Below are 12378 nucleotides of genomic sequence, written 5' to 3'. Positions count from 1 at the left end.
GAACATCCTGTAACACACCTCTCTGCCAGCAGTCATAGTTCTTAGTGGCCCCATAATTTCCCGTCCTGTGCGTGTACCTGGATTGTCTCCTTGATGCTGGTTTTCCCAATTTCCACTTCCTGTCACAATCACAAGTAATACTGGTAAAAAATTTTTGGTAAAAATCATTGTGCATGAGTCTGTTCGTGTATCAAAGTTTTTCTAAAGATTTTTTTTTTTTAAGCTTTAAAGGAATTTTTTAAAAATCAAAGAAGTAATATCCTTCTGGTATTTTAAGGATTTTAATCTACGAGTGTATAAAATTTCATTTGTTGCATTCTGAAATTGTCAAGTTATCATTATTACTGAGTTAGCAAGTGCTGACACTTGAAATTGAGTCAGTAAAGCTGCTTTTCATGAGAAGTGGTCTTATTTAATCTAAAGCCCAAATCGCATTGAGAACTAAGGATGGCAGTGAGGCCCTGGCTTTTAAAAATGTCTGTGCTTTGCTTCCATTTCTGTCTTTGATCTATGTGTAGGAGACTGTTTGGAAAGTGGATTCAGTGGGGACTAGCTCTGAGTTTCCTACCACCAGAGGGAGGGGCTACATCCCCCCCCCCCCCCAACTGAGGTAGTGACGTAATGCTATGCACCTGATCTCTTACCAGCCAGGAAAAAAGGAGAAACTACTTTGGCTGAGTTTTTTGTTTTCCATTGTTGACGGTAGAGAATGTCACTGTCATGTTCTCTTTGTCCATAAAGAGAACCCCAAGTACTATGGCATCAGTGCAACGGAAAAGCGTACAACACTGGGTTTGCTCCATCAGGTGTCAGGTGTGTCTCATTGAGGAATATTGTGTCTGACTCGGAAGAATGATTTCTGCTCTTTCTATGCAGAACCGCTACTTTGAGAACCCTCAGGTGATCCCCGAGAACACAGTCCCTCCCCCAGAAATGGTTGGTATGATCACAACGATTGCTGTGAAAGTCAATCCAGAGCGCGAGGACAGTGAGACAAGAACAGTAAGTTTTTTTCCATCGTTTTGCTTTGTTTTTATGCATGTCTCCTATACTTCGTAGAGGAAAAAAATGAGGTACTCTTCATGTATATTTTTAGTGTATTTTGGGGATTTTTCCTCTAAGCACTTGAGGTATTTAAGATCAGAGGCGTGTGAGTGCTTGAGAGTGTCACTGGTTCTGCTGTGCAGCCCGCAAGTCCTGAACGTGAACTGTTGCTCACTGTGGATGGGAAGATAAAATGATAAGACAGTAGTGCAAATCCAGAATCCTCTGTTGGGAAGAGCAGCTGCCCAGGCGAGGTGACCTCTCTTCCATCCTTAGCTTTGACATTGACGACGTCCCTTTAAGCTGCATATAAATTTGCGATTCAGTACCTGAGAGCATGGGCTCTGAGGACAGAAGCTTAAAACTTGGGGACGGTGTTCCAGCCCCGCCACTTAGGCTTTTTTGGCTGTAGCAAAGTACATAGCTTTTGTTCTGTCCTTAATTTTCATCTCCTTATCTGACGAGCCCGTCTGGTGGGATTTTGTGAAGGTAATGCCAGTATTGTCTGCAGGTGATGTGAGGTATTTGACGCGTCTGGAGTAAAGGTAACCTGTACTGAGCAGTTACTGTGGCTGTGTTATTAGGATCGATCCAAGGATACTATCCATCTGTATTTGTTTCACTGCTACCGTTTTGCAGCATGTTTCAGTTTGTGCTAGAATAAACAGGAAACTACATGTTGGAGAAAGTTTTCTTTCCTTTTCTCCTCCTGAATTAGGAACTCGGTTTCGATGTCCGTCTTTGTGTTTCTTTTCTTGCTTGTCTGTTCCCGTCCGTTGCCCCTTCTGGATCTCTGTGTCTGACATTCTCCTCACCTGTGCTGGGAGTTCTTAATATGTTAAGACTAGTGAATTTTTTCTTATGTTTATCGTAAGCGCTCTCTGTTTATAAATACCTTTGAATAAAGCTGGGTAAATTTGTACTTTTTGCTGTTGTTCTTTTAAGTAAAATAATAGATACTAATTGGAAATTTCCCTGAAAAATAAAAAATAAAGTTTCCTCAGGTGATTTGAATGTCTGAGTTTAGACGAATTTTGCTGATGTTTTTACCATAGGTGGTGACGTTGGAAAGTATGTAAAAACCTTTATATTAAACGACAGTTCTCTGCTTTATTTTCAAAGTGGTTTGGATCTTTCACTACAGATATTTACAAAGATATGGCAGTATTTTCCTCCTCGTTTCCCTGGGGCGATGCTGAGTGGTGGGTTATTTTAAGTGCCATGGTGATAACCTTGGCCCCATTTGCTTCTGTCTTACAGCATTCCATCATCCCAAGAGGGTCTCTTTCTCTGAAAGTGTTGGCAGAATTGCCCATTATTGTTGTTTTAATGTATCAGGTATGTGTACTGCTTACTAGTTTCTTGGGGTTTTGGCTTCTTATTTTATGACAAAATTCATTTCTGATTTTCTGTGGCAAACAGAACGTGTGTGGTGCACACGTGCTAACTAATGTAATGAGTCTTAGAGTTTTTCTTGGTATGCCAAATTATTTTGCTATAGCAGAGTGTAAGAGCCTGAAAATCTGATATGTTTGCTTTTAGCTCTACAAACTGAATATCCACAATGTCGTTGCTGAATTTGTGCCCTTGATCATGAATACCATTGCAATTCAGGTATCTGCACAAGCCAGGTGAGATTTCTCCGGATGGCGACATGGCTCACTGCCACGGTTCTTTAATTCCAAGTGAAAATATGCTTACTGTCGTCTTTCGTAAGACACGAAAATTTTGAGTGATAAAAGTTCTGGTAAAGCGATACGCGTTTTTGACTTTTTGAACTTGTGTTTCAGTCAAGATGTTAATGGTTATTTCAGTTCCTTGTTCTGTAAAGATGAGCTGATAACCGCGGGTTTGGGGGTCTTGTGAATTTAGAGCTCCCGTTACGTGTTCCTGTGCTCACTCCCAGCTGTGGGATATCCAAGCCTCTCCACCTTCAGGCCCCTGCTCTTGCTGTGCCTTTCAGCCCAAGTGCTGGAACGTTTTCTCCCCCTCGTTCCCTTCCCCTCCCTGTCAGCCTTAACCACCGAGTATGTGAACCGTGCACATTCATCTTGCGAGGCCCCCTTGAAGCTTTTCCCCAAATGTAACAGCATTCCTCTTAAGACCTTTGTCACTTACTCTCTTGACTGTAACCCATCTGGCTCTGAGTCATTGGAAGGCAGGACCTGAGGTTAATCAGCCGTAACAAGCCCCGGTGGCCCTTTCTGTGGTCTTTTATGGAGCCCCTGGTCCCCTGATGCAGTCTGCTGGCTGCGTTGATCAGTCTGGCCTTGGCTGTTTGGGTGCACGTTATGGCTGCCGTGCCGCGGCTTGGAGAACGGCTTGCTTTTTATGCTTTTAAATCCTTTGTGTTAATCTGAACTGGTTGGTGCTGTGTTTTTGTCTGTGTAGAAATCAAACTTTTGGGGCTTAGTAATTATCGTAGGCTTTGATTAATATTAACATAACCTAAGGAGTTAAGAGTTAATATTGTAAATTCTATTCATTCCTCATTCAGGCAACATAAGCTTTACAACAAGGAGTTGTATGCTGATTTTATTGCTGCTCAGATCAAAACATTGTCATTTTTAGCATATATCATCAGAATTTATCAGGTAAGTTCACTGACTTTTAAGGCAGGTTTACTAAGATCTAATTTTACACACAGTAAAATTCACCTTTTGTAGGTATACAGTTCTTCGAATTGACAAATTCATACAGTTGGTAACCACTAACGCACCAAAATCTAGAACATTCCTACCATCCCCAAAATTCCCTTTTATATGTTGTCCATTTCCTCCTCGGTCCCTGGCAAACACTGACTTTGTGGCCCCTAGTTTTGCCTTTTCCATAATGTCAAAAAAACGAATCCTATGGTGGGTAGTGTGGGTAACCTTTTGGGTGTCGCTTCTTTGACTTAGCAGTAGTGCGGAGGTTCATCCTTGTTATTTTATTTTTATTGGTGGATAGTCGTCTTAGTCTGCTTAGGCTTCCCTAACAAAATACCATAGACTGGGTGGCTCGACCAACAAAAATCGGTTTTCTCACAGTTCTGCAGGTTGGGAAGGCCACGATCAAGGTTCTAGCTGGGTTCAGTTTCTGGTGAGGACTCTTCCTGGGTTGTGGATCACTGCCTTCTTGCTGTGTCCTTGCCCGGGGCGGGGAGTGGTAGTGAGAGATTGCTTTTTCTCTTCTAAGGCCACAGTCCTATTGGATTAAGGCCTCATTCTCAAGATCCCATTTAATCTTAATTACCTTCAAAAGACTCTGGTTTCCACGTCTAGTCACAGTGAGGGTGAGGGCTTCAGCCTGAATTTGGGGGGTCACAGTGTGGTCTATAGCCACAAGGTATGGATGCACCAGGCTGTGTTTATCCATTCCACAGTTGCTAACCATTTGGGTTGTTTCTGATTTTTTTTAAAGCAACTTTATCAGGATATAATTCACATATCCTAAAATTCACCTTTTTAAAGTGTATAATTAAGTGCTTTTAGTGTATTCATAGAGATTTATACAGTCAGCGCCACTATCCAATTTTAGAACCGTTTCTTCACCCTCTGAAGAATTCCCATATGATCGGCAGTGGTGTGATTCGTTCTAAGCCCCTAGCCCTGGCTACCACTGATGTCCTTTCTGTCACTAGATGCGCTGATTTCATTTCTGGCCATTGTTGATAAGGCCGATATAAATAAATACTGGTGCACAGGTTTTTGTGGGGACGGATTTGGTGCATTGAGTTTTGCTGTTGGAAGTTGGTGTGACAGCAAGTTATGAGGAGAGATTGGAACTTTAAGATAAAAAATGGCATCCTTAATTAACCGGTGAGAGAGGGCGATGATGTCTCTGTTTTCCCCCACTTGTAGTTGTAGTCTGTCCTTATTTCAGTCTTGAAGAACTTGAAAGAGAGAAACGACACCTTATTTCCCATCAGTCATACCACGTTTTTGAATAAAAGTCTTGTGTAGCTGTAGTTATTGTAAAGTGTGGCATGAATTTAATCCTGATCTATCCTGTAGCAGTGAATTAAAATTTTTTTCTTAAGGGAGAGACTTTATTATTTTCAGGAAAGGTGAAAATGGAAACGTATGCCAGATTGTTTACAGTAAAAACTACCTTTGAAAGCATTCTTATTTTTGTCCCTTCTTAAGTGCATTTGTCTCAATAATGACACTGTATACTAAGAAAATGTATGTTTGGTTTCAAAAATCTGAATTAGTGGTGGCTCAGTCAGTTGAGCATCTGACTTCGGCTCAGGTCACGATCTCATCATAGTTCATGAGTTCGAGCCCTGTGTCGGGCTCTGTGCTGACAGCTCAGAGCCTGGAGCCTGCTTTGCATTCTGTGTCTCCCTCTCTCTCTGCCCCTCCTTTGCCCGCGTGCTCGCTCTCTCTCTCTCTCTCTCTCTTTCTCTTTCTCTCTCTCTCTCACAAAAATAAATAAACATTGGGGCACCTGGGTGGCTCAGTCTAAAGTGTCTGACTTTGGCTCAGGTCATGATCTCGCGGTTTGTGAGTTCGAGCCCTGCGTCAGGCTCTGTGCTGTCAGCTCAGAGCCTGGAACCTGCTTTGGATTCTGTCTCTCTCTCTCTCTTCCTGTTCCTCCCCCACTTGCTCTCTGTCTCTCTCTCAAAAATAAACAAACGTTAAAAAAAATAAAAAATATTAAAAAAATTTTTTTAAATCTGAATTAGGTACTCCTGGATATTTTATTTTATTTATTAAAAAAAATTTTTTTTTAAATGTTTATTTTTGAGAAAGGGAGAGAGAGCATGAGCGGGGAAGGAGCAGAGAGAGAGAGGGAGACACAGAATCCGAAACAGGCTCCAGGCTCTGAGCTGTCAGCACAGAGCCTGATGCAGGGCTTGAACTCACAAACTATGAGATCATGACCTGAGCCGAAGCCGGACGCTCAACCAACTGAGCCACCTAGGCTCCCGACTCCTGGATATTTTAATCAGCTTGAGCTACCTTGGTGAATTGCCTTCTTAACATGCCTCAAAAGGAAACTGATTAGAGCTTATTCTGAGTTGATGAAAGGTGTCTCTGGTGTTATTCACAACTTAACGGGATGACGGAGTGGATGATGTATGTCTTAGGAAATTTTCAATATTTACTTCTGCTTTCTCACCACTGATGAAATGATTCAGATTCATTATTAAAAGTTGGGAAAATACAGAACAGTACAAAGAAGTTGTCTGTAATTCCATTGTATAAAAGAAACCCTTACTTACATTTCTGTACATCCTTCCACTGTGGCAGCATGCATGCAAACTACAAAAACTTTCTGGATAATACTTGCTTATTAGGATGACCACTTTATGAGGGTCCCTTGAAAGAAGCTTAGTCTTACTGAACTCTTTTGAAGTTTATAAAATGGGGGCTTTTCTTACTACCTATCTGTAACTGTTGCTTTCCTCCTTCTTTTTATAGGAGTTGGTGACTAAGTACTCTCAGCAGATGGTAAAAGGGATGTTACAGTTACTTTCAAACTGCCCAGCAGAGACTGCACACCTCAGAAAGGAACTTCTCATCGCTGCAAAGCATATCCTCACCACAGAGCTAAGAAACCGTATGTCCACCTTGTCTCGGGATGTTTGTGCGGCCATGCTGGCGTGGTCCTGTCACCATCTTTGGGGTGGGACCGTGGGTCTTTAATTCCCTCAGATGTTTTAGGCTCCATGTGTCCTTCTTTCTGTATTGCTGTGTTGTGTTTGCTTTTCCCCTTCCTTTCTCTGCCTCTTGCCTCCGCCCTCTTGGGCTGCTTCTCTTTGCCTGCCACCAGGTTTCTCTGTGTTGTCCGAACAGTCTCATGATTAGCGTGGTCGTTCCCTTAGCGTAGCGTATGTCCTCAGCATCTCATGGTATTTCTCTGCCTTTTGGGTGCATATCTTTTGAAATGGCAAGTAACTGTTTGCTTGTTGATTCATAGCCAGTAACCCTTGAAAGGTGAGAAGAAAACTGTTTTCTTCCTCCGTGCTGTGAAACAACTTGGGGGATTGGTCCTGTTTTGATGCATAAGACTGATAATTGTTTGGCTAATCTGATAATTATATTTTTTCTGTCAATTATTGATACATTTTTTTTTTTTAATATTTATTCATTTTTGAGGAGGGAGGCAGAGAGAGAGGGAGATACAGAATCTGAAGTAGGCTCCAGGCTCTGAGCCCAATGTGGGGCTCGAACCCACGAACCACAGGATCATGACCTGAGCCAAAGTCCAGACCCTTAACCAACTGAGCCACCCAGGTGCCCCGATACATAATTTTAAAATATTTTTGTATTTACTGTGTCCAAATTCCATCCTAAATGTTTTGAGGGGGATAATCTTTTCCCCCAGTAATTGTTCAATATTAAGTGGGTTTTTTTTGCCTCTGGTTTGTAAATCAGAACATATATAAAACTAAGATTGGACTTTTTTTACATAATTCTTAAACATGAAGGGAAAGATACAGTTTATGTGCTTACACGTGAGCTAATATGATAAAGCTCAAATGTTTTTGTTATTAAAATACAAGTTATGCATGTAGATATAGCTGAGTAGAATATAGATATTTTTAAAACCCTTTGTGTGTGTGTGAAATGTAACAGCAGAGTGCACAAAAGAAATGTATGATTTTGCCAAAAATTACAGAACCGACGTGCGTGAACATCACCCAGGATGAGAAATTCAGCGTCACCACGCAAAGCCCCCATGTGCCTCCAGGGCCGAGGGCCATTGCGACTTGTCCAGTCACGGCTCCATGGCTGTATGTGCTTTTTCTCCGTGTTCATCTCTGAACACTGTTGAAATAGAAGAATTTTACACGGACACTTTAAAATCTCTCCACTGCAGTTCTCGGTAACTGTTGGCATTCCTGCCATTTCGAGTGAGGAGGATCTGGGGGTGTCTTTGGGGAGCTGTGTAGCAGGTTTCTACTTGTGGAGACGCTGACAGAGCGCTTCTCGGACAGGCTGTGTTCCGTCCCCCACAGCCCAGCCGTGTGAAGCCACGCGGCTCAGGTTCGGTCTTCAGGCTGTGCCGCCAAGACGGGTGCATTTCTGAGCTGCTGCTCTTGGGGTTTGACCACATCAGTCGTGTTGAATACAGCTTTTACACCTCCCTTGCACCGCCCCCCCCTCCCCCCCCGCGCCCCCGCGCCCTCCTGCCTTTTAAGTCTTTCTACTGATGGGTTTGATTTTTTTTTTTTTTTAAACAAGCTGTTTTAGGATACTTTATTTTGAAAGTATCTTAGGTAACAACCTCACAACTTACAAAGGTGTCTATTTAAAAGACACACCTAATCACATTCGTTATTAATAGTATTATATATTAGTAAAATATACAAAAAATGTGTATATATACATAAAATTTACACGTCTACCAACATTTTAAGGTATCTGAAACGATACTAATAGTAACCCCTTTGCACGAATTCTGAAGAGCAGTAGTTTGAGAAAACCTGGCTGTTTCACAAAGTTACCCATTTTCTTAGAGATTCTGATTCTGGGTCACGGAGGGAATCTGGGAACTCGTGCCTGCGCCTTAATTTCTTACCACTTCCTCCTCCCACTCTTTGCTTGTCTGTAGCCAGCCCGCCAGTGTTTGGTGCCTGAGTCCTTTGCATCTTTCCTTCTGTGCCTCCTTCCTATTGACTACCTCTGAGGACATTCCAGGCATGTCCCCTTCTCTGACTTCAGAGGGGCAGTTTGTCACTGCTTTCATTTGGTACTTGTCCCTGTGCTGCCTGGCTTTGGGAATTAGCCAGAGATGTGCTCTGTGCCTCTCTGCGTTTGTTGTGTCTTTGACCCTTAATAGCTATTAGCTGGCGAAGGATGTATTTTATTTGACTTATCAAAGATGGCCACGGTGTCAGACTTGTTCTAGAATCTAAACATTCTCTGGATGTTTGTGGCCAGAGCTCCCGGCAGCAGGGCGGGGGGTGTGTGTATGGCAGAGAGACCTAAAAAATGTGAGTTGCTGCCCTCTGTGCACATCCTCAGAAATGTGAGTTGTCCCTGAGTGAAGACGAGCTGTTTCTACGCTGGTTGGCTCTACAGGCCCACAGGGGAGCAGGGAGGGGGTTTGGTGAGGGTTCCACCTGTAGGATTAGAGACAGAACCCTAGTGAGCCTCACTCATCCAGAGAGTTGGGACCTATGTCTACCAGAACCCTGCAAAATTTCTAGACTTTGGTTCTTTATGTGGAGAAATACCCTTCTTTCTCCGTATTTCTCCATAATGAGTAAGCATAAAATGTTTAAGAAGGGGAGGACTCCAGGGCAGTGAATAAAGGGGCACTTAGAGGATACTGCCCCTCTTCTCCAGGCAGGTGTGGGCCAATAGTGGCAGCTTTTTTTTTCCCCCTAAGATTTTTAAGTAACTGCTATTACTTAAAAATAGCACTTACTGCTACACACTTAGTCCAGTGTGGGGCTTGACTCAACCCCAAGATCGAGAGTCACGTGCTCTTACGGCTCAGCCCACCAGGTGCCTCAATGGCAGCAGCTTCTGAGGAGGATGGGGTGGGCCTGCAGTGAAGCGCTGGGGCAGGTTCTCTGCCAGGGGCCGGGAAGCTCCCTTGGTCTGGTTTGTCCTCTGATTCTGCGTGTGATCCCAACTGTGTCTTTGACAGCACACGGCCCAGCAAAGCCGGGGTCTTTGACTGAAATACAGCGCGTGTGATTTTCTCCTGCCCACGTGTCTCCCAGTCTAGATGGCTTGTTGACAGCAGGCTGGCTACCGTGAGGAAGCCTGCTGTGTCATGGGTGTAATTGGTGACGTGTGCACCGGGTGTTTTGTGTTCTAGAGTTCATCCCTTGCATGGACAAGCTCTTTGACGAATCCATACTGATTGGATCAGGATATACTGCTCGGGAGACTCTCAGGTACGATATTCAGCCCATGAGATCTGTTGGCTAAATCGGGGGGGGTCGGTGTGGTGGGCCCTGGCCCTTCATGTGTGAGCCTTTCAACAGATGCTCTCAACAGACCTTTACTCTCCCGTGGGGATTTAGAATTGTGGGAAATTTGGAAATGATTTAGGTTGGTTTTTGTGTGTTAGCTTAAAGGGAAGATTCAGAGTAGTTGTCTTGATGTCAGTTGTAGGGACAACTTGATCTGACTCGTATTGGTTTTTTGTTGGGGTTGTTTTGTTTTGTTTGCTATTTATGTAATAAGTGCATCTCTTTATTATAAAAGAATGTTTAAGTACCCAACGAGAAGAAAGAAGGGAAGAAAACAAACCTCTTTGTTCTACATAAGGGGTTCAAGTAACATGGATAATATTTTGGTGCATTTCCTTCTAGTCTTTGTTTTTTATTCATTTCATAAAATAAATGTGGTTGTGACCATGTTTCTTTCTAAAGGAGAAAATTAACAGTTTATCATTTTTTACAGTGTAAAATGAGTCAACATTAGTAATTTTTTGGTTCTAATTTGGGAGCTGTGATAGATCTTTTGAAAAATAGGAAGAATACTTTGAATACGATGTAGACTATTCACTGTGATGGCCGTATAAAATTGTTACAAATACGAAGACACTTTTTTTTTATTTTTATTTTTTTAATGTTTGTTTATTTTTGAGACGGAGACAGAGTGTGAGTGGGGGAGGGGCAGAGAGAGAGGGAGACACAGAATCTGAAACAGGCTCCAGACTCTGAGCCGTCAGCACAGAGCCCGACGCGGGGCTCGAACTCACGAACCATGAGATCATGACCAGAGCCAGAGTCGGAGGCTTAACCGACTGAGCCACTCAGGCGCCCCAATACAAAGACACTTTTTATGTAGCTTGGGGTTGAACCAGCCTGCAACTGGGCATCAGATGGTGTCACTCCTAGAAGACCTAGAAAGCGTGCCCCGGGTGCACCGCCCTGTGCTGTGTTCCTGGGGCAGGTAGTAGGAGAAGTGGTGGCCCGCAGACACGGCCCTGCGGGCATGTTGGGACGGACGCTCACTAGTGGGGGGTCTCTGCACACAGGCCCCTCGCCTACAGCACGTTGGCCGACCTCGTGCACCACGTCCGTCAGCACCTGCCCCTCAGTGACCTCTCCCTCGCCGTCCAGCTCTTTGCCAAGAACATCGATGACGAGTCCCTGCCCAGCAGCATCCAGACCATGTCCTGCAAGCTGCTGCTGAACCTGGTGGACTGCATCCGTTCCAAGAGCGAACAGGAGAGCGGCAACGGGAGGGACGTCCTGATGCGGATGCTGGAGGTACCAGCTCTCCTGGGAGGTGTGGGCATCCTGCGTGCTTTCATCCCGATGCCCACTTATGGACTCGTACCAGTGGTTTACTGACCAGGTCATGCAGCCTTCCGATTGCCGAGCTCAATCCCGGGTGTCAGACCACCTGGGTTCAAATCCCCTGCTAGCCAGTGCCCTTGGACAAGATGCTTAACATCTCTGTGCCAGCCTGCTCCTAGCCAGGGATACAGTCAGTGTCTGCCTCCCGGGATTGTCATGAGTGCTAAGTAAATGATACGTGGACGCTCCCCACACTGTTCCTGGCGAGTATTTCAGGGACACTGTGTGGTTCCTGGCAAGTGCCTAGAAGAGGGATTACAGAGATGCTACGGTTCCTGGCGAGTACCTAGAAGAGGGATTACAGGCACACTGTATAGCCAGGGGAGGCGCCCGGTTGGGTGCGTGGGGACAGAGTACAGTGTGATTGCTGAGGCCAGCAGGTGATAGTGTGGGTCTGGAGTAGTCTGGGCCACGCGTCCAGGCTTCTGCGACAAGTCCCCCAGCTTTTCTGAGCCAGATTCCTCACAGTGACAGTGGAGGTAGGGACGCCACTGTAGTTCTCCTTGGGGAGGATGGCACACTTCTCTTCGGCAAGTGGCTTCAGAGAGCTGCTCCTGTCTCCTGGAAGGGCTGCCAGCCTGTGGAAGAAGAATGATTTTTGTCTTTCTCTCCCCTTGCTCTTTCTGCTAGGTCTTTGTCCTCAAATTCCACACCATCGCCCGGTACCAGCTCTCTGCCATCTTTAAGAAGTGCAAGCCTCAGTCAGAACTCGGAGCGGTGGAGGCAGCCCTGCCCGGGGTGCCTGCTGCCCCTGCGGCCCCGGGCCCCGCCCCCTCCCCTGCGCCTGTCCCCACCCCCGCCCCGCCCCCACCCCCGACCCCAGCCACCCCCGTGACCCCGGCCCCTGTGCCTCCGTTTGAAAAGCAAGGAGAAAAGGATAAAGAGGACAAGCAGACATTCCAGGTCACAGATTGCCGAAGTTTGGTCAAAACCTTGGTCTGTGGCGTCAAGACCATCACGTGGGGCATAACGTCATGTAAAGCACCTGGTGGTAATTCCGCTCTTGAATTATTTAGATGGGATGTTTTCTGCAGAGTGGGTGTTGTTCACCTTAACTGATTATGCTCTCTCTTTTC

General features: G+C 44.9%; 2 protein-coding genes across 11 annotated transcripts in view; one reads left to right on the top strand and one right to left on the bottom strand.

The window, feature by feature from the left end:
• ATP5MF (ATP synthase membrane subunit f) overlaps nucleotides 1-12378 on the bottom strand; it is a 616357-nt gene that overhangs the window by 122806 nt on the left and 481173 nt on the right. The gene's annotated exons all lie outside the window — the stretch shown is intronic.
• The window catches only part of TRRAP (transformation/transcription domain associated protein), a 114088-nt gene that overhangs the window by 13028 nt on the left and 88682 nt on the right, over nucleotides 1-12378 (top strand). For all 10 annotated transcript variants that reach the window (XM_049639240.1, XM_049639241.1, XM_049639249.1 and 7 more), the window contains exons 8-15: nucleotides 877-1002; nucleotides 2305-2382; nucleotides 2587-2675; nucleotides 3542-3638; nucleotides 6453-6591; nucleotides 9808-9886; nucleotides 10978-11212; nucleotides 11933-12293. In XM_049639240.1, the coding sequence (XP_049495197.1) occupies nucleotides 877-1002; nucleotides 2305-2382; nucleotides 2587-2675; nucleotides 3542-3638; nucleotides 6453-6591; nucleotides 9808-9886; nucleotides 10978-11212; nucleotides 11933-12293 (1204 nt within the window). The remainder of the gene's footprint in view (nucleotides 1-876; nucleotides 1003-2304; nucleotides 2383-2586; nucleotides 2676-3541; nucleotides 3639-6452; nucleotides 6592-9807; nucleotides 9887-10977; nucleotides 11213-11932; nucleotides 12294-12378) is intronic.

The sequence above is a fragment of the Panthera uncia genome, chromosome E3, assembly GCF_023721935.1.
Source record: "Panthera uncia isolate 11264 chromosome E3, Puncia_PCG_1.0, whole genome shotgun sequence".
Lineage (NCBI taxonomy): Eukaryota > Metazoa > Chordata > Mammalia > Carnivora > Felidae > Panthera > Panthera uncia.
This window is presented reverse-complemented; position numbering and strand designations above follow the sequence as displayed.